The sequence below is a fragment of the Protopterus annectens genome, chromosome 5.part0 (genome assembly GCF_019279795.1).
Source record: "Protopterus annectens isolate FY-2018-M chromosome 5.part0, PAN1.0, whole genome shotgun sequence".
Lineage (NCBI taxonomy): Eukaryota > Metazoa > Chordata > Ceratodontiformes > Protopteridae > Protopterus > Protopterus annectens.
Genome location: NC_056735.1, coordinates 824,539,475 through 824,562,470, shown reverse-complemented (window position 1 = coordinate 824,562,470; position 22,996 = coordinate 824,539,475). Strand labels below are relative to the sequence as shown.

General features: G+C 40.8%; 1 protein-coding gene across 6 annotated transcripts in view; it reads right to left on the bottom strand.

Moving 5' to 3' along the window:
- Nucleotides 1-22,996, bottom strand: part of ATP11A (ATPase phospholipid transporting 11A) — a 1,534,794-nt gene that overhangs the window by 297,573 nt on the left and 1,214,225 nt on the right. For all 6 annotated transcript variants that reach the window (XM_044072636.1, XM_044072632.1, XM_044072633.1 and 3 more), the window contains exon 16: nt 2,203-2,276. In XM_044072636.1, the coding sequence (XP_043928571.1) occupies nt 2,203-2,276 (74 nt within the window). The remainder of the gene's footprint in view (nt 1-2,202; nt 2,277-22,996) is intronic.

Genomic DNA, 22,996 nt, shown 5'->3' with positions numbered 1-22,996 from the left:
GATATATGGTACCCACTTATCAAACAGACATTCCAAGAGGTTCCCCCAGCAACGGTGACACCAAAGGCAGAAGAACTAATGCAGGACACACAGGATGCCAGGAATATAATTCAGTAGCAGCTAGCTACAAAAATGGGATATGTTGATTATGCTACTGAATGAAGATGATAATATTACAAAAAAAATATGTTATGTGCAACTGTGCAATTAGTTGCAATCCAGTGATGTGTATATTCCCTAAGTGTGTGAAACTCTTTTATAATTTACTAGTCCTTTGCTTTGGAAGCTTAAAGTACCAAACACCTTTTAAATGTAATTAAAATTATCCTCATGCATCTCACTGTGGATTGAATTTCAGCTTTCTACTTACTGCAGTTATGTAACTAACTATAAGCTGTTTAATGAAGCTATGAAAACTGTTTTAGGCTACCACTGATGTTAGCAGACATAACACCTCATCATAAAAGTATTATGCCTTCAGAATTAATTCTTCCATGTGACAGGTTCCTTCTTTGAAGGTTTACACATCTGCAAACATCTGTCTGCCACTTTGAACTCCCCTGATTATGAAACAGTCTGAACCAGAGGTGAAATGATGAGATGATTTTGCAAGCATTCGGACTGGTTATGACACAGCTGTTTCCTTCCCAGACTATAGACTGCTTTACTGAGAATACAGGTGTTGATGTCAGTAAGTTGAACATTGCACCTCCACGAAAAGAAAATCCAAAAAGTCGAAAAACCTTACAGAATATTGCACCTCTGCAAAAAGGAAATCCAAAAAGATGAAAAAAACCTTACAGGATATTGCACCTCTGAGAAAAGGAAATCCAAAAAGATGAAAAACCTTACAGAAGCTGTAGGCAATACAGTTTTCTCAGGGATCAAGTTTAAGGAATCTGAGAGAAGTAGCAAAGGGGCAACAACATAAAGGCTAGGGGGTGTGTATGTGTTCTTACTCGAGTGTTTTACTTAAGAGATCTTGATGGCAATATCTCAGTACCAGACTTCTTATAAACCTAGGTGATTTACCAATATCATACACGCAAGTCTGGGTAGGTAAATGATGACCATGAAAAATGTTTTACGCCATCTGAGAAGATAAATGATGAATGATTAATGTACTGCTGAGAACAGCTCTGTAACTGTAATCCTCAGATATTAGTCCCTCTGGACTGAATACTATATTTAGATGTCAGACTTTCAACTCCCAGAACAGATTCTTCACTCCCTGCTCAGTTAATTTCACAGATCTCAAGACAAAGGAAATGCTACAAAGATACAGTGAAGCTGTTCCACAAGAAACAAACTGGAAAATAACCATAAGGCAATCTCAGTGACATCACAACTCCCATCATCTGGCTGGCTGTTTTGAAGAAAATGCCTTTATTTTTCAAACTGAACTGATAGACAAACAGTAAAAAGGCTTAAAAAATCGTCGACTAGTTTTCAGCTCTCCTACATGGAAACACCTGAGGTTTTCTGAATGAACCTGTAGTTGAGAACTGGATTACAAGGTTGCATCAAGAGAAGCCATCAGTGAACTGCAGAAGAAATCATGAAAAGAGAAATCCGCACTGGCACTGACTAGTCAGCTCTGCATCAGTAGTACAGCAGTGCGTCTCCATGCATCTTGAAATCTAAAGATTTTAAAATGTTACAGTTTACATCCTCTAAACATTACCAGTGTGCTCAGATGTATAAATCACCCTTTTAGAAAACTTCCAGCAAAGCCTTCACTTTTTCAATATTGATTACAAAAGACAAAATTAAGTGAGCAGAGCTAGGTATACAACACAAAATTAGGCAATATTTGAATCCGTTGCTAATTTCAGTCTTCCTAATAATCACCATTTTGGAATAAGTTTATTGCATATTTAAATTAGATTAATGAATACAATAACTTATGAAGTATCTCACATTTAATTAATGTCATTCTCTCAAAATGCTGGCTGGAATTCAATCTTGCATTACACCCAAATGGCTTGCACACCTGTAATTTGTTACATAAAGAAGTACTGGCCAGAGTCAAACCTCTTAGTGAACAGATGGCTGTGTTCAGTAATTTGGCATCTTTCTGACCTTTACTTGATCACAACAGTCTGCTGAAATTTAGCAAAGTCCCCAGTGGGAATAAAGCTCTCTGATTAATTAACACAGTCTTGAATATATAATACAGCTTGAATTTCGTCTTGTAGTTACCTGTACTTGATCTGACAATAACACTCATGCGTCTCCTAACAGAATCAAAGCTTAGAACTTCAAGCTGTTCATATCTGAAAAAGAAAAAAATAACGGCAAAGCAGTAATTAAGCAAACAGTCATTGATTAGGGTTACTCTACAATGAATGCATTGCTTTGCTTGCAATGCGGTGAAATAAATGGAAATTAGACCAATGCATTTCATTCAGTTTCAGCAATCAAACGCAAGAAAGCAAAAAGAAGAACCCAGTTTCTTGCAGCAAGTTACTTTATCATCAACAAAATGCATTTTTTATTCAAGATGCTATCAACTCATCAACACACAGTCTTGCATGTGCACTAAACTTGCGTAGGGTAACAATCATAAATTAAGTAAAGTCAAGAAAGCAATAGTCTGGTAGGACAAATGCTGACACATTGAAAAAAAATAACTAGACTTTAAAACCTTTGTATGCAAGCAGATTATGCAATATCAGTTCAAAATTCCTGGATACTAAATGAATATTTATTAAAGTGGGGTATAATCTACAGGATATGGAACTTGTCCTAAAGCAAGACCAACACATAAATCCAGACACTCATATATAAGAAATAACATTACACTCCTAAAATTCCTATCACTAGACTAACACTTGGATTTATCCCCAAACATGCAGTCAAAGAAATGCACTATGCATCACCTAAAGAGATACTATCATCAATACGGAATTAAAAAACTTTCATAAATATTACTTAAGTTTATGTTTCACTCCTGACATTGACTGACATTCTCACTCAACTGTCTAATCGATAAAAAAAAGGTATGTTGCCATGGATATGAACTTTCCCACTGTCTCCTTAACAAGCTTGGGGGATACAGGCATCTTGAGGCAATGTAGAAATTGCATCATGTTTACTGACAATCAAACAAACTGATATGGTATGTGAGAGATGTATTTACACAATGTCACAGAAGGCAAAGGTCTCACATAAAACTACTCCTAATGTCAATAAGGCTGTCAGTAATATACACATTGCACCCATCACGCACAATTCAAAGCAGTCATATCAACCCACATATGCTGAGGCACTTAAATGTAACCTTCCTAAACCATAAAGACCTCCTAGATAAAGTACACATAACAAATACACTCAGCAGCCCCAAATGTGCTCTTTCAAAACAACACCCACATCAACACATTGAGCTACATCTCATGAAGCCTATATCTCTAAGTCCTTAAGGCAAGCCACCACATAATCCAATATTCTAGTCATTGAAGATTCCATCAAGGGACAGACTTGATGTCATCTCTCACCAGGCTGAGTAAGAAGAAAGTCACGGTCAGTTGTTTATCAGGTGCTAGGATCCACCACTTAACAGACGCACTCAGGTCATTGGACCACAACTACCAGTATGATTCAGTCATAGTCCATGTGGGAATAAATGACCTGAGAAGTCCCTCCCTAGACTATATGAAGAGAGACATCATAAATTAAGTAAAGTGAAGAAAGCAATAGAGGTTATGTAAGAAACTAGTATGTCACCCGGAGGACAGCCAAATGAGTTTCTTACATAACCTATTGAGTTTGTCAACAATGCCTGAGTAGGGTATTGTGTTAAATGCCTTGGCCAGGTCAAGGTAGTCAGTGTGAACCATTTTTCCATCATCCATTGCTTTTGTTTCCTTCTCAAAGAAGTCCACCAGGTTGAGTAGGCATGATCTGCCCTGGACATAGTCAAACTGGGTTGGGTCCAGTGTCTGGAGGTTTATTATATTGCTATTGATCATCTCCACGATAACTCTTTCCATGGCTTTACATATAAGACTAGTGAGACTTATGGATCTGTAGTTTCCAGGGTCTATAGATGGCGCACCTTTGTGCAAAGGGGCAACTGTTGCCATTCTCCATTCTTGAGGCACAAAGCCTGTTTGGAAGCTACAGTTAAATAGTAATTCCAGAGACCCTGATAGGTCATGTTTCAAGCAATTTAGAAGACATTCTGGGATATTGTCTGGGCTCATTGATGCAGTGTTCTTGGTCTTAGAGAGAGCATTAGGGACTTGTTCCCTAGTGACAGTAGGGGGAGATATATTCAATGGTATTTCCTGAGGGAAGGTTGAGGGGGAGAGAGGGGTGAAGTTGGAGCTGAATTTATCAGTCAGGAGGTTTGCTATATCTTCTGGATCAGTATAGGTGGCTCCATTTACAATGAGCTCTGCACACAATTATGTATTACCTTTGACGTTGCGGACATAGCTAAAGAATGCTTTGTGGTTGTTCTTGGCCTGGGAGGCCCAAATTACCTCAAATTTGGCTTTCTTAGACTATTTGTCCTCTGAGATGTTTGCTTAGTTTGATGAGAGTGCATTTATCCTGCTGGGTGCTGCATCTCCTAATTGTTGCCATGATTTTCTTCCTTCTGTTGTGCAGCCTATTGATTTTATGATTCCACCAGGGTTATTTTGTTTTTTGGGTTAGTTCTGCACTTCTTCCTGGTGGGTACAACTGCATCTATGGAGCTATTAACATGCTTGTACAGGGTTTATGTGAACAGTTCTGCATAGGCAGCAGTTTTCTCAGGGTTTATTGGGGGGTGGTGGAATTTTGCCAGGGTATCACTTAATAGCAGGAGGGTAGCCTTAGAGTAGTTACTGAATATTCCAGGTTTAGCTGTAAGTCCAGGTTTTATTTTGACTTCAAAGGAGACCATTTTGTGGTCTGACCTTACCAGGGAAGACATTACAGTAGGGAGTATGCAACACTCTCCCATATTAGTGAGGACCAGATCTAGTATGGTGGCACCCCTGGTTGGTGTATTGACTATCTGGTCCAGGGAATCTATGTTTACAAAATCCAGGAGTCTCTGTGCATGTACGTTTGGTGTCGTATAGGATTCCCAGTTAACAGTGGCATATTTAATGTCACCCAGAGGTATGGTATTGAGTTGGATGGTTAGTGTTTCTAAAAAGTTTAAACATATGGTATGAGTTTCCTGGGTCTTGGAGGGGGACCTATATCTTGCAAGGATGTGGTATTGGATTTTGCCTATGGTGATTTAAACATGGGACAGATCAAGTGCATTGTCCTGTTTGACCAACCTTGAAATATATTTAGTTTTTTTATGTAAACAGACACCTCCACCTTTAGTCCATGCCTGGGAAGTAGATGGTCTAAATGTGTGGAAGGCATTATAACCCTGTACTGTTGGTGTGGTCTCAGCAGCTTTAAAGCATGTCTCACTGACTGCACAGATGTCAGCATTCCCTAGGGTAAAGAGAGCTTCTAGGGAGTGGTGTTTTTTCTTTAGGCTCCTAGCATTGAGCAGTAATACTTTAGATTTTCTTGGTTTTGATTTGCTATGTTGGAAGTACTTTCAGTCTGGCATTGCTTAAAAAAAGGCACTATGGGGGAAGACCATGTTTTAGCTAATTTTCTTAAGCCTAGAAAGGAGAGGTGCAGACCATCCCCGGCAAAGCAGTGTGGTCTGTTAACCATTTCCTTCCATGCTGACAAATATTGTACCCCCCTTAGAATGACACCAGAAACTAAGCCAATTATTAAAGTCAGCCATCTTCTGTACGTATTGTGAAATCATCTTTGGAGAAGGTAAACTGCTGCTCACTGTTAGGCTCATACAGACAGAACCTAGGAAATTACAATTGGGGAGCCCACCTCTAAAAAGTGGTCAGGCACAAGTTGAGTCCCTCAGGGATCAGCTCCATTTTGGCATTTACTTCTCAAAAATCAAAGCCAATGTCAGTAGTCTCTGTCTGACTAAATTTGCAGATGATTGCAAATTAGGAGCTCTCATTGAATCCCACACTGACAAAAATGTTCTCCAAGAAGGGCTGATACAGAAAACGACTAGTGTCAGAGCCATGGACTAAATCTAAATGCCAAAAAATGCATAGCAGTATCCTTTGGGAAGTCATCCATCCCTAGTAAGTATCATACTGACAACACACCCCTCAGAGTTAACCCAGTAGTCAGGGACTTAGAGACACACATAGATAGTAATCTAGCCTTTGACCATCACTTGTCTACAGTAGTGAGGAAATCATTCTCTGTTGCGCAACTTATAAACAAAAGTATGGCATCTAAGTCAAAAGGAGATATTGCTCCACTGTAATCAGCATTTGTCAGACCTATCATTGAGTACAATACTCCCTTGAGGATGTACCTAACCAGGCATATCCAACAAATGGAATGTCCACAGACGTTCTTCACTAAATAAATACAGGGCATAAGTAAAATGTCCTATGTATACCACCTCAAGGTCCTATCCCTGTATTCCGTCTTCTACAGGCTTTTGAGGGGAGATCTATGCCTGGCACACAGGGCATTGTCAGACCCCACTCTGATGGACCTCCTGTATATCCACAAAACAAACAGTACCAGAATTACCCATTCTAAAGACTTAAACCTTGCCTGTGATATAAATACGACCTGCTGAAGAGACAGGTATGTATCCCAGAGACTACCCCGTCTATGGAACAGGCTCCCCATCCATGTGAAGCAGAGTTCCTCCCTAACCTAATTCAAGTGCAACTTGGACAACTGGAAGGGCATTCGGAAATTCATCCCTGGTTTGGCCCTTATGTCTCTAATGGACACAGACAACCTGTAAACAGTTCATCTCCCAGGCCCCTGCTTACATTTATGAAGGGTATTAAAACTTACCAGAGATTTGGTATGCATGGCTAGGCTTAAAAAGGCACTTGTGCTTGTTAGCCTAGTAAACACCTATGAACCTATGTAATGATTTTTTTTTACCCTGCAAACTTTATCACCTTGATCTAACCACAACTGATGAATTCATTCTCCTTGTCCCACCTGGTCGAGTACATCACATCTTTTACTACTATGAGCTCTCCTTTCCAGGAGTAGAGTAGAAACAGAATACCTTATAGGTGACCACCTCTAATATTTCCAGGTACTAGAAAGCATTAGCTGTCTGATAACTGAAATGGAAGTTATGCTGGAGCCTCTTCATCCAAGTCAGTCTGATATAACAGTAGGGGGAACCGTTCCAGTCCTCAAATCAGATCAGAGCATTAGCCACTGTTCTAGTGCTCTGAGCTCCTTCAAACCTTCCCTTAATCTAGTGTGCACCTTCCCTTCAGATCAAGTTTGCTGCCTAGTGACCATCTGTACTAGAAACACAGCAAAAGAATATTGATAAAAGCTGTAAGTGAAAATTTGACAGGGGGAAATGGAGGTAAGGATGTAATATCGGATGTACCTGAATGAAAAGGATCCAGTGTTATGTTAAGTCCATAACTTCCATATCCTATTTCATCAGCTAGTTCAGTCTGACAGTTAGAAAGGAATCCCATGCAACATGACATCCTGGGTGCAATCGTGAAGGGTACCTCTGAGAACTCAAACTCCAAATGCAGCTCTGGATCTGAAAATGATGTCCAGTTTATAATATTTCGAAAAGGTGTGAAGCGTAGACCATGTAACTGCTGCACAGACATCATTAACAGATGAATTATTGAAAAAGGCTGTGGAAGTTGCTCTAGATCTCGTGGAATGGGCCTTAGGCTTTGAGCTTAGGTTTCTGTTTCTGATAGAGTAGACAAAAAGGAAATACATTTATAAAGCCAACCACATAATGTCTGTTCAGATATTTTAGAGCCCAGTCTATTAAGAACAAGGGAGACAAACAACTGGGTGTCCTTTTTGAATGTTTTAGTTCTGTCTACAAATATGACATACCTGTGTGCATTTAAGGTATCTAAAAGGTAGTCTCATTTGTTGGAAAAATATCGAAACAAGAATGGAAGTGTAACACATCAGTTACTAATATTCTTTTTAGTCATATTTGGAATACAAGCTGGATTAGTTTTCAAGGCGAGTCTGTCTTTATGAAACCCAGATATAATGCAGTTACAGGCAAGGCATGAAGTTCAGAATTTCATCTAGTTAATGTAATCGTTTTCCCAGATAAATGTTTCAAGTCTGCAGATCAGGCTGGTTCAAATGGACAATTTGTTAGTGTTTCGAGGACTAAATTTAAATCCCAAGGTGGAGAAGAATCTTCAATTGGGGAGCAAAAGAACACCTCTTTGAGGATTTTGAGAGATGCCAAAGTACTATTTTGGTATCCAAGGTCTTAACTGGAGACTGTAGCCAGCTTCACTTTAATGGTGGATAAGCTAGAGCCTGCTTCAAGTAAAGTACATAGAAGGTTAACAAAATTTGCAACAAAGACTAAGAATGTAAGTCCGTAACTGGATGCTCAGATGGAGAGACGCTTCCATTTGTTCTTGTATATTTTCTGAGCAGACTGCTTCTGAGTGGTGGATAGACTGTGTGTTATATTGTTGGACAGGGAGTCATGTCTGGCCATCAGGGGAACTGTAGAAACTATACTGTTAGTCTGAGATTGTGAGATGAGGCTTCAATGGGGCGGTGTGAAAGACTATCTGTTTCAGGATCTAGAAGCCAAGAAGCTTCTTCAGATAAAGCAAAAGGAGAGGGATCCAAATCTGTCTGGACCTGTATAGGGAAATGCAAACTATTTGTCATATATATCTTGATACCTTCTGTAAGATTTTTCTATCAAGGAAATTGGGGAAATGTTTATAGGAGTTTGGGAGCTACTGTCTGACGAGAGCATCCCCTGGTGACTGTCCCTCCAGGGAACTAGGGAGAGCTAGCTTCTCCAACTGCTGTTGTATGGTAAGACAAACAAGTCACAGAAAGGCTGGTCACAGAGACTAAATACATTTTGAGCTGCAGATGGATTGAGAGATCATTCATGAGTCATTAGGCTAAACTTGCTGAGCTTGTCTGCTAGCCAGCTGGACTTCCCCAGAATGTGCATTGCTACTAGAAGGTGAACTGAATCCAGTGCTCAGTGTCATATTGTTACGGCCTCTCTGCAAAGGGGATAAGATCTGGTTCCACCCTGTTTGTTGATATACCAGACTAATGAATTGTCTGTCTGTCTGTATGGTTATAATTCCCAAAGGCAAGAGATACTGAAATTCCTCTGATGCTAGGAAGTATACTTGCATCTCCAGAATGTTGATATAAGACTGGCCTGCAACTGTCTGCAAGTCCACCATCCTTGGACCAACCTCCTCTTGAAGTGATTTACCCTAGAGAGGAGGCATCCATGCTACAAATGAAGATTGAGGAGGCTGAACAAATGATCTTCATGACTGGACTAAAGGGGACATTATCTATCAGTTCAGATGACTCATGCAAGACACAGGTGAATGGTAGCTAAAGAGAATCTGTTAGTCGTGATCAATGAGTAGATAACATCTACTGGAGAATTTTCATGTGCAATCTGGCATAATGAACCACGGCAACTGCGGCTGCCATGGGCCTCAGAACTGTGAATCAGCACCAGATGAGGATTCTGATGATGATAAAGGACTCAATTGGATATAAAGGTAGGACAGTCTTTTAGGAGGTATCTGACATGCATTTTTGTCCAGATGACAGCTTATAAAAAATGATTTGTTGCATGGGTTGAACTTGTGACTTTTGGTAGTTTATAGATATGCCTAAGGATAGGCTGAGCTGCGAAAAGTAATCTCAGGCTGTTATCAAGGACTCCTTGGTTGTTACAGCTAGTAGCAAATCATATGGGAACATTTTAATCCCTTTAATTGCAGGTGGGCTGTGACTAACGCCATGCACTTAGTGAACACAAAGGCGCTCTGGAGACCCTGAAAGGCAAGACTCTGAACTGTTAAGTACTAGCACCTATCCAAAACAGCAGACACCTCCTTGACCCTTTTATAATCATAATATGGAAGCAGATGTCCTGGAGGTCTATGAAGCACATCCAGTCATTTGTTTTCAGGCAGGGCAAAATCACTGATAGTGAACATTCTGAACTGGATCTTCTTGACAAAATGGTTTTAGGTCACCAAGATCCAGAAATGGCTTTAGGTCCTTCTTTTTCTTTGGAACTAAAAAGAATCTTGAATAAATTCCTGACCCTTTCTGGTCTGGTGGGGCCTCCTGAATAGCTCTTTTTTGAAGGAGGATAGACAGTTGTTGGAGCACCACTCACATTTGATGGGGTGGAATGTTTGTTACTGGCAGCTTCTGATGTGGTAGCTTTTAGAAAAATGGAATGATATAGTCTCTGGACATGATTTCTTGCTCACAGTTGTCTGCAAGATGGCCATCCATGCAGCTAGTTCTCAAGACGATCAGCCTCCAACTGCCTCCAGAGATGGACAATCGAGGAAAGCCTTAAAGGTTGCTGATTTAGTCTTCCTACGAAGGGTTCTCAGTATCCCTGGTTTTATGGACACCTTTGACTTCATAGTCAGCATTCATTAAATATGCTACCTCTGCCCTTATCAGATGGAAAGGCAAAGGACTGACACCAGGATTCTGATTTCTGTTGAAGGATCTCTGAGGGTTCTCAGATTTGACTTCCAAGACAGACAGCAGTTTCCCTTCTGGCTTGCACCTTGCAGTTGGTCCAAACAGTAAAGGACACCTTAAAGATGTTTGCAAAATCAGACAATCAGAGCCAAACATAGTGCCAAAGAGTTATGCCAGAGCCTGCTGCCCCTGCTGTTCCATCCACTGCACTATGGTACAAATGCATGAAGAGGTTAGTGATGTTCAGCATGGTATTTAGGACAGTCTTCAGTAGTTTAGAAGATTTCCATCTTCACGGACTGACCCAAGATATCCACAGCTTGTTTGGATAAGTGTTAGAAAAATGTGTATTTGAATATATGAGAAATGCTAGTTTAAAAGCAAAGTAGTACATAATGCATTTTATTCTATTAATCATATAGTAGAGAGGATTAATTCATGTTTAAATGTAAGTAGTTTTGAAACTGCAGTGTGGCTTGGAGCAAGCTGACCTTCGACCCTGGCAGATGCTAGCTTAGCAAGTTTTAATGTTTATGCTTTTCACAAGTGATTATCTGCTGGGTCAGGAAGTTAAATGTGCGAAATAATGAAATCTTCTGCTCTTTCCTGCTGGGATGATTTGGCCTTGTATATGTATCACTGAGATAACATGCAGCTGGTGAGAAAGTCTAACAGAGAACAAAGATGTGTATTAAAAGACTGAATCTGCTATTGTATTTGAACTGATATGAAACCTTGAAGAAGTAACTTTACAGAAAGACATTATGTCTGACCAGGTGGATAGCAAGGCCGTATTGTTACCAGAGGAAAACTTTTTTAAAATATACAGCATCAGCAGTTTTTATGAATAGAGGACTGTAAGCTAAAGTGATGTAGATGCCCTGTGACATACCACGTCAGTAAGATGGGCACAGCTTGAATGTTAAACCTATATAAAATTGTGTGCTTCCTGTTTCATGTTAGACAAAATTCTGTACTTGTACGTTTTTTGCCTCCTGGTGTACACTAGTAAACTTTTGAATCTGAACCTTCTGTGTATTGAATTCTTGATTTTATTTAACAATAAGTTTATCTGGAATCTGTTCATGTGGGTGAAATTATTTAACACTCTCATGGTATAGATGCCCAAGAAGCAGATGTGCTTTCCTGTTCTGTCTTTCCCATTCTGTCCATCATCCCAGACTCCTTATTTGGGGAACAGAAAGATTAATACATCTCTGGGAGTTCTTTCTCTGTAGCAGTCACAATCAGAGAGTCTACCAATGAGCCTTTACACTAGTACCTTAGGGGGGAAACAAAACTTTATCTGACCTTGGACTGGAGACCATGTCAATAAGATGGAAAATGGGGGAGCCCTTTCTTTCATCCAAATCAATATCACAGATAATGGATTCCAAAGTGGAGTCTTCATTTTTCCTTACATGTGTTCTCTTCTTGAGGACTTATGGCTGTGAATAGTTAAGAGTCCATCCAGAGTTGAATCACATTTGCTGCAAATCTCCAAAGGCTACAGCCCTGCTATGTCTCTGAGAACCGTGATACCGTGATGAATGTGTCAAACAGCCACAGGATGGGTATTCTCTGGGTGGAAAATCAGGTTCAAAACCAGCTATGAAAAAACTGGCACCAAGAAGGAGATATCAGGTTGAGAGAGTACCTAAATGATCCACCCTGTTACCAGTAGGTGATAGGCTGTCTCTCATCATGAATTTCTTGCCATCCATGTCTAGAACACATAAGTTGGTTAAGATGGCTGAGCCACTCATAATCCTCTGTATTTTCTTAAACCCTTTGCTGACAATATTACTCCCACTAATCCAATAGACTCTCTTAATGAGAGACCCAAGACGGTCTCATACTTATTAGGGAAAATTTGGACAGGGTTCCAAGGAAAGTACAGTTTTGTACCTACCATAAATGTAGATGTCCAATAGGTATGCATCTGCAGTCATCACATATGGGTTGTTCTGCCTCAGGCAGCCCTTCGGTCGGCCGGATTCCAAAGTCTGGGTCCGGCGTCGGCTGACGTCACCCCTTCCCCGACGTCAGAGCGCCTGGGGTATAAAAGCGTCAGCCGACGCCATCTTCCTCAGTGTTTCTTGCCCCAGATGCCAGGTGCCCTCAAAGGAAGGCTAAATTTGGAGAAATGCAATAAATTCCAAACATGCACAGAAATATATATATATATATATATATATATATACAACAAATACACCATAATAAATAACCCCAGCTAGCTATGAGAGGGAAAAGTACCCAATAAATACCAAAGAGGGGAAGGAGGGAGGGTAAACCTGACTGCAGATGCATACCTATCGGACATCTACATTTATGGTAGATACAAAACTGTACTATGTCCTTCAAGGATGCATCTGCAGTCATCACATATGGGTAGAATACCACAGCCAATCTGGGGGTGGAGGATCTATGTAAAGGATGGTGTAGCTGAAATGCCCTGCAGGACTGCCGTAGCAAAGCCTGCTCTGGATCTGGAATATAAAGGTAAATTGTAATGCTTGAAAAATGTATGCACGGAGCTCCATGTAGCAGCTTCTAAAATGTCCTTGGTAGCCACCCCTCTTAAGAAGGCTGTGGAGGTGGCTGTGGCTCTGGTCGAATGAGGTCTAATGTTAGCTGGCACAGTCTTTCCATGGAAGGAATAACAAAAACGAATGCAATCCCCTATCCATTTTGAAATTGTCTGTTTGGAAATTGCTTTTCCTTGTGCACCAGCAGCATATGCTACCAACAGCTGGTCAGTTTTTCTGTAGCTTTTAGTTCTGTCCAAGTAGTAGCGCAACTGTCTGTGTATGTCCAGGGTGTGCAGAAGTTTCTCCCCTTTGTTTTGTGGATTTGGAAAGAAGGTAGGCAGGTGAATAGCTTGGTTTAATGAGACCCTGGATACCACCTTTGGCATAAATGAAGGATTGGTTCTCAATGAGACTCTGTCCTGATGAAAAATAAGAAATGGCTGTACTGCCATGAGGGCCTGTAACTCAGATACTCTTCTTGCTGAGGTTATGGCCAGAAGGAAGGCGGTCTTCCAAGACAGGAACTGTAGTTCTGCTGATGCTGCTTGTTCAAAGGGAGGCAGAGTTAGTTTTTCCAACACGAAGTTAAGGTCCCAAGTAGGCACTGGACGTTTCCTTGGAGAATTGATGTTTTTAATTCCTCTTAGAAACTGTCTTAGGAGAGGATGAGAAAAGACAGGTGGATCAGTATTGTACTCTGCTGAAATTGCTGAAGCATGAATTTTAATGGAAGAGTAAGACAGGCCATTGTGGAGCATTTCTGCTAAGTATTCCAGGATATGTGGCATGTTCATCACTGTCGCATCTAGGCCCTTTGTGGTGTTCCAAGTGTGAAATCTTTTCCATTTTGCTGAATATGCCTTTCTTGTGGAAGGCCTGCGAGCTTCCATGATGATACCCTTCACTCTCTTGGATAACTTATCCTGAGGAGGAGTCAAGGTATTTTCCAGGCTGTTAGTCGCAAGGTTTTCAGGTTGGAATGCAGGAGAAGTGGCCATTGAGGAAGAGGCCATGGTTTTGTGCGTGACATGCTCTTTAACAGTGGGTACCAGTGCTGTCTTGGCCAGTCCAGAGCTATCAGAATCACTTTTGGCTGCTCTGTCCTGATTTTCAGTAAGACCTTGGCCATTAATGGAAGAGGTGGAAATGCATACACTGTTAGAGTATTCCAGCCGAAAGAGAGGGCGTCCACTCTCCATGCTTGTGGGTGGTATGTCCTTGAGCAGAATTTCTTCAGCTGATGATTGTGGGGGGAGGCAAAAAGATCTATGTCTGGCCTTCCCCATGATTGTGTTATCTGTAGGAAGATGTCTGGGTGCAACATCCATTCGTGTGCATCCATGATATTTCTGCTTAAGCTGTCCGCCAGTATATTGTCTTTTCCTGGCACAAACTGGGATTGCAGGTCTATATTGAGTTTCAAGGAAAGTTCCTATAGATTCATTGCCAGTCTGCAAAGAGGGTAGGAATGGGTGCCTCCTTGCTTGTTTATGTACCACATAACTGTGGTGTTGTCTGTCCTTATTAGCAGGTGGCCTTGATGCAGAAAGAGTTTGAAGGCCTCGATTGCATGTATCACTGCCAGCATTTCCTTTTGGTTTATGTGCATGCGTAGCTCCTTTTGTGACCATAGTCCTTGAATACATCTGCCCTCCATGTGTGCTCCCCAACCGTGGTCTGAAGCGTCCGTTGTAATAGTTTGGCTGGCTATTGGCTTGCTGAAGGGCAGACCCCTGTTTGATTGTCTTGCTTGAGCCCACCACAGAAATTCCTTTTGGAGACATGGAATGAGTGGGATCAAAGTTTCTAAGCTGTGGCTGTGCTGAGTCCATAAACTCCTTAGGTACCATTGTAGTTTCCTCATATGCAGCCTTGCTTGGGGAACGAGAAGAATGCAAGATGCCATGTAACCCAGGGCCTGCAGGATTTTCCTTGCAGTCAGCTGAGTTTGTCTTGTCAGATTCTTGAAGTAATCCGGTAGTTGTCTTTATTTTTCTTCTGTGAGAAAAGCCATTTGGGTGGTTGTGTCTAGATCCGCACCCAGAAAAGTTATTCTTTGGGATGGAACAAGTCTTGATTTGTGAATGTTGACTGTATATCCCAATGCCTGCAGTAGGTGGATGGCATAATTCAAGTCCTTTACCAAAGTTTGTTGGCTGTCCGCTTGTATAAGGCAGTCGTCCAGATATGGGTATATTTGAATCCCCTGAAGTCTGCAGTGTGCAATTACTGATGCCAGGCATTTCGTGAATACTCTGGGTGCAGTAGATAAGCCAAAGGGCAATGCTGAGAATTGATAATGCTCTGAGCCTGCAAGAAATCTGAGGTGTCTTCTGCAACTTTGTCTGATAGGGACATGCAGGTATGCCTCCTTGAGGTCTAGAGTCACCAGCCAAGACCCCTTGCTCAGCATGGGAAGGAGTTGCTGTAGAGTCAGCATTTTGAATTTTGGCACAATGAGATAAGTATTCAGTGTGGACAAGTCGAGAATAGGCCTCCATTGATTTTCTTTTCTTGGAACAAGGAATAGTCTGGAGTAAAATCCTTGGCCTTGTTCTGAAAGAGGAACCTTTTCTATAGCTTTCATTTGCATTAAGTTGGAGATTTGTTTCAAAGCCTCTGCCCTTTGATTTGGTGGCAGGTCTGGCATGCCTTTTCTTTTTGGCAATGTGTGAAAATGGAACCTGTATCCTCTGTCTATTATTTGCAGTGTCCATTTGTCTCTTGTAATAGTGTGCCAATTGTCTGAGAATAAAGAAAGCTTTCCGCCCAAAGGTGCTTCTAACTGAGCCCTGGTTGGCGGAGTCAAAGCAAAGTCATTGAGTCTGTCCTTGTGCAGCAGTTGTAGGTCCTGCACTACCTCTCTGGTTGGGAGGCTGCCATTGACACCCTCTGTAGGAGCCTCTAAGCTTGCCCTCTACCTCTGGCACGCCTGTTCTTGCCTCTCTGAAATCTTTCTGTGTCCGGAAAGGACCAATTCTTGGCAGGCCAATTTCTGCTGAATCTTGGTGGTTGGACTTGTAGAAAATCTTTGACTGTTTGTGCAGATTTTGCCTTTTCCTCAAATTTCTTTAAGACCTCCTGAGCAGTAGAGCCAAATAACTTTTGCTTTTCCAGTGGAGCATCCAGAAGCTTAGCTTTAACATGGTCTGGCAGAGATTGTTCCTTCAGCCAAGCATGCCTACGTATGACTGCACCTGTCATAGCTGACCTACATGAAGCTTCCAATGCATCATAACCACATTGTAAGAAATGGTTACTAACCTGCTGGGAGTTATGTACCAGATCCTGTAGTGATTTGCGATCTAGGGGTTCAGGTGAAGACAGTTTCTTATGCAATTCATCTAACAAATACTATTGGTACTGTATCATATGAAATTGACAATTTAATGCCCTCATAGAAAGAGTAGCAGAAGTATACACTTTTTTACCCCATCTCTCTAAAGCCCTGGACTCCCTTTCAGAGGGGAGTGGATTTTTAGAGGTGGCAGCTGCAACCCCTTTAGGGCCCTGGGAAATAGTTTCTGGATCAGCAGAGTGGGCCTTGTAAAGAAAATTGTGTGAGTCCGGGACCCTGTAGTACCTATCGGGTTTGACAGGGGCTGGAGGAAGAGTGTCAGGAGTTATGCTAGACTCAGCGTACACATCATCAATGACATTCAAAACAGGAGGAATAGCCAAAGGTCTATGCTGAGGTAAATGCAGAAAAGTTCTTAATCTTTTCCTGGAATCAGAAAACTCCTGGCCCTGCCATTTGAAATGCTCTCTCATAGTGTGTAGGGTCTCCCCGAAGGATAGTTCTTCAGGAGGGGAGGCCGAGGGGATTGATTCCTCTGCATCAGAATCCTCGTAGGCCGAAAAAGCCTCCTCCTGGTAGTCCGAGAGAGCAGAGCCATCAGAGGCCTCCTCTGAGGAGTGGGGATCAGAGGGCTCAACCCTGGGCCTTTTGTCTAGAGGAGGTTGAGAGCCCCTGTCCGGATGAGGTTGAGATTCCCTAATCAAGGAAATAAGGTCCTCTGCTAAAGTAAGAATCTGTGAACTTGTAGAGGGTCCCTGAGGAATAACCCTGGGAGGCATAGCTTTTGTATGTTTAGCAACTTTAGCCCTGGTGAATGCCTTTATGGACATGGATGCAGGAGGCCTAGCTGCACCACGTGCTGGAGTAGTTTTGTCTAGAGGAATGGTGTCGGAAGTTTCCAAGACACCAGTTTCTGAAGGAAATTCAATAACTGACTCAGCAGGGGCCTCCGGGGCCGAGGTTGTCGGTTGAGCGGTTTCGGGGGTTGGAAGTACCAAGGACTCGGTTTCAGCCGAGACCGAGACACTCGCGGTAGGCCTGGCCGTGGTTTCAGCCGAAACCGCGGCCCACGTGTGTCGGTCCTTGTCCTTCCATTTCTTTATTAAATGTGAAGTCGGAGTCTCCGACGGCATATTTTATGAAAAACTAGCCCCAAAAAATTCCTCTGCAAACTCTGCCCGACGTCTAAGAGTGGGTCGGCTGAAGGAAGCACAGGCTGAACAGGCCGAGACGTCGTGGTCTGGGCCTAGGCAGGGGAGGCAGTAAGAGTGGAAATCCTTATGAGGTATTTGTTTCCCACAAGTTAAACAATTATTAACTTTATCTGACATCGGCTGAGGCAAGAAAGAGTCCTCAACGGGGTACTTAGCTTTTGAAGTCTTCGGTAGCTGAATTACAGGAGCTGGCCGACCAGCACTTGCGAACTGCTTCTGCTTCGGGCACCACGCGGCAAGAAAGACTGAGGAAGATGGCGTCGGCTGACGCTTTTATACCCCAAGGGCTCTGACGTCGGGGAAGGGGTGACGTCAGCCGACGCCGGACCCAGACTTTGGAATCCGGCCGACCGAAGGGCTGCCTGAGGCAGGACAACCCATATGTGATGACTGCAGATGCATCCTTGAAGGACATCTTCTCCTGCTCTTTCTGATAAGTGTGCAAGATCTTCTACATCCATCTGTGCTACCACAACCTCAGGCAGAAGGGGCCATGGCTTGACATTTCATCAAAAGGGCAGCACACACAGGAGTGCAACAATCCCCTTATGCTGCAGTGTCAGTATTGGAAAACATTAATCCAAGTACCTGCCATGGGAATAGAACCCACAGTCTTCTGCATCAAAGGCAAATGTGCTATCTATTGAGATACTGAAGTAAATTTTCCTGCTCCCTCCATGGAAAACAGCACTGATAAAGAGAGAAAACTGTACCAAGAAATACAGCAACATGAACCACCTAGTGCACTATTTTTGGCTTAGTGAAATAACTCCAACAGTAATCATTTAGATCTGAATATTTTAGGGTAGCACCATAGCTCTCAACTTACATAGTTAAACATTTCTGGACAAAGCCAAAAATAATGGGGAGGGTTACAATCATGAACAGTTGGTAAATGCAACTTTAATTTGATTAAAAAGTTAATAGAACAAGATGTTTTGCACTGATGTGTAGTTTTTGAACAATGACAATTACAAATGTCTAATGACTTGGCATTACTGACTGACTATAATCATGAATTATTTATCAGCAAATCAAAATGTTATGAGGGACAGGACAAACATTTGAAGCAAAATCAGGGACATTCTGCAAAAACAGACACAGATGAGAGGTATGGGTAGCACCCAGACACTTAGAATAATTAACAAGGCTAATGATATAAAAGGTTAACTGCATTTGATGTCTAAAGCTTAAAATTGAACAATAGTTTGATGATTCATGGAACGTTATGGCTACACAATGATGCATAATTTTGTGGAATGACGTGATGTACTATAAAATTCACACACACATATATAGGTGTGTGTGCGTGCCTATATATATAAATATATATATATATGTGTGTGTGTGTGTGTGTGTGTGTGTGTGTGTCTTTACGTATATATATATATATATATATATATATATATATATATATATATATATATATATATGCTTTCTATGCTGTATTTATGACTTTCTGAATGCCATTGCTGCCTATGAACAAGTCTCAGCAGAAGGCTTTAATAATTTGTAGTTTAACCACAGACATAATTAAAACTAAATATCTGTAAATTTTTAAGCAGTTTAGTATATTGTACATTATCAAAACATCCATAGCACCAATAGCAAAAAAACTTAAAGAAACTGCTACCACAGTCAACTTTACTTCTTGAAAATATGGAATGGTATACTACCACTCAAAAGGTGGAATAAACTGGCAAAATGTGGAACATTTACTGCTAGAAAGGGAGTTCACTCACAGTATCATTAAAATACTTTTTTTTTTAACCTGTTTTACCACATACTCAGTTATTCAACCGTTACAGACTCTCAGGAGAAACAAACTCAAACTGCTAAAGTCCAAGGCCCCAGAGAGACAAGCCAAGAACCACCACCCCACCCCCGCCAAAAAAATGAAAACCAATCAATTCCAGTCAGCATCAAGTAATCATGCAATACAGGCAAGAGCAAGCTTGAGACATCATGAATACCATACTATACCATAAAACACCAACAAACAAAAGAATTAAAGAAACTACAGCCATAGTCAACCTTCCATCTTCAAAATAAGGAATATTACACTGTTTTGCACAATGTGGAACAGATGGGCAAATTGTGACACATTTAGTAACAACTAAAAATAAAGTTCATACCATAGTTAACGGTGGACTTTATACTTATAAAAAAAGCGGTCCCTTTGTAACAATGAAAAAAATTTCCTTTTACACTATTTATAAGACAAAAAAAGACAGCAGTTGTAATGTATTGTGTTTTACCACACAAAAAGCTCTTCAAATGTTAGAGACTGCAGACTAAGCTGAAAAAGTCTATCCCCACACACACACAAAAAAAAATAAATTATTGTCCAGTTCTCTCTCAGGATCTCTACTTACAAATTCTCAGTGGCAAACAACTTTAGTCTTTCTCCTTACCTCAGTTATTACTTCATTCTACCATTAACATTGTTTATACTTTGATCACTGATCCCTTCACAACACACACACACACACACACACACACACACACACACACACACACACACACACACACACACACACACACTCGCACACACTTAAAAACTACAGCCACATGTATGAATGCACACCTCGGATATTTGCTTGAGATCAAGTAAATGAATACATTAATAAACAATGTCCCAGGAATGAATGGATATCAGCTTACTGATGTCAAAACTATACAGTGCAACTCCACTCTGCCCCCTCGACTTCTTAGGTCAAGAATTAGAAGCAAGGAGCAAAATCAGGAACGTTTTTTAAAAATTTATGTTACGTACTCAGTGTTGAACTACTTTCTAGGTCTTTATATCTGACATTACACATCAGGTGTGCAGTACAGCAAAGCTTTCCTGCATGCGGTGCAATAGCCAGGCAGCTATTGTGGACTGGTGGGGGAGGGGCTCTGAGAGGAAATTAGGCACATTTACCTCATTTACTGCTTTAATTCCAACAGTGTTAATCATGATGGGGTGTTAATCACACTTGTAAACCTAGATGTGGCATCTGCCTTGTCCCGTTCAAACTAAAAACACTTAAAAGACAGATAATGAACAGCACTTCTGTTTTAATGTAACTTAATCACAATACTGAATATATCTTACTCAGTGTCCTGACTAAGCACATTAAATGCAAGAAAAATTACTTCAGCTGTATGAGAAATGTGGAAAGCAGACTTTCTTGTTCAGCTAAAAAGATCTGCTTACATTTAATTTTATTCCTAACTTGTAGATCTAGGCAGTTGCAATCCAACCTGCTGGCAGCCAGGAATGTGACATTTAGTTAACCGACTGCCAGCAGGTAATAATAAATGAATGATCACAATAATGACAGCTAGGGTTCAACACCAAACTTCAACATCACACAAAGAAAAGCTACCTCTTTAAAAAGAGAAATAGTGAAGAAAAGGGACCTAGCATGGATGATTTTTTTTTAAATTAACTCATTTTTACTAACTAAGTCAACAGGTATATTAGGCTCTTTTTAATCATGATCCAGGTTTCAACAGAAAAGGTGAATGCAAAACACACAGTTTAAAGTAGCCAAACAACCAGCATGTTTATTTGGGAGACGGAGAAACTACTGAATCAGAAAAAGAGACATATAGAACATATGCAAACTTCAAGCAGGGAGTGTAAAGAGAATATGGAAACTCCTGTACAGAGCATATGCAAACTACAAGCAGGAAATGACCGTCATGTTTGAGTCCCATATTCTGAAACTGTTAAGGCAATAATAAACTTCAGGGTGAGTGCAAACAGAAACAGGATGTTCATATATAGTATAAAGCTAAAGGCACAGGCATGCAGGGGGTAAAGAGCATACTTCTTCTGTAATAAGCAACAGTGAGGTCTTTTCTAGAGTACTATGCACATACATTTGAGAGATCACACCTGAATATGAACATAAGTGGCGTAGGGGTAACTCCAGAGAAGGAAACAAAAATTATCCAAGGAGTACAGAAAATAAAATATAATTGCGGAGTTACAGCTATAAGTAGTAAGGAAAATAATGCAATCAAGTGTTTAAAGTGCAATGCTGACTTTGTCAAAAGAAAATGAAACGTCTTTCATCTTTACAACACAAAATGTTACAGGACCTCTAACACATTCCTTGTTTTTTGGCCAGATGCTAAAATATTTTTCTGGACTTTCTGACAGGCAATGCCTAATTCGTTTTTTTCTTTAGAGCTGCTGCTCTGGCTTCCATATATTCCTTAATTTTGCAAAATACCACCAGACTCCTCTGGACCTTCACTATGTGAAATATGATTTCAGCTATGCAGCCACACCTTTAAATATACTTATTTATAGGTATTTACCCTAAAGGGGTAACTATTACATCTAGTATCATCATCAGTAACACCAGAAAACACTTACAAATATACCCTTCCCAACTGGGAATCTTCATCCTGTGTTACAATAGGGAATGCAGAAACACAGCAAAGATGAAGGTAACAGGAATACAGTCAAAAGAATCCTAAAAAAGTGATGAGGTCTGGAGATAGGATCAACGTGAAAACAATCCTAAGACAAAATGTGAGTTATGGATGGGTAAAAGAATCTTAAGAGATATTGAGTTATGGACCTCACAAGAGGAGACCGGATACTGAAACAAGCATGGCAGCGTGCTACAGTGGACAAAAGTTAGGACCAAGATAAGAGGATGTTCTTTATAAAACAAGACTACAGACAAATAAAATGCTCACCTCCAGTTGGTGCAAGAATGTAATGGAACAGTCAGAAGGTGTGGAATAGGATGAGGATGTAGATACTGAAGGGCACGGCAGCTGCACAAGGTTTAGTAGTGCAAAAGGCATTACACGCTTCACAACCTCATTCTAAACATGAGATTTGAATTTTATATTCATAAGTGTCGGACTGGAACTTATACTTACAAACTCAGCACACATCAAGTCTCTGCCAGGTGATAACATCTGTCTTCAGATGTACTAATGCAGGGCTTGGTATGCATGCATGACTTGTATTTCTGTTTGTTGTCTCAATCTTAATTCTTCTGCTGCTGTTGACAACTGGACAACTACAGTATTTTGTAATGCTTGCTGGCTTTGGCTGCCTCCTTCCTATAACCTTGAGTTATTTTCTCTAGAACCAAAGCCATGTTGTCTGTCAATGCCATTAATTTGATAAAATGCAACTTCATCTGGTTACACAATGCATTTCCAGTGCTGTCATGCTGTTATGTACAGCTATAAAGACAAAGTAAAAAGAAAATAAATCCACTGATTAAGTAAGGAAGGACATTTATGATCAAAGTTGCATTAAATAATCAAGAAGAGTAAAGAATTTTGTAAACAAAATCACATTAAGAATTATTAAATTTTAGAGAATGGGCAAACTATACATCAGCACCCTGATTGGAGAAAAAGAAGTTATGTACCTACCATAACAT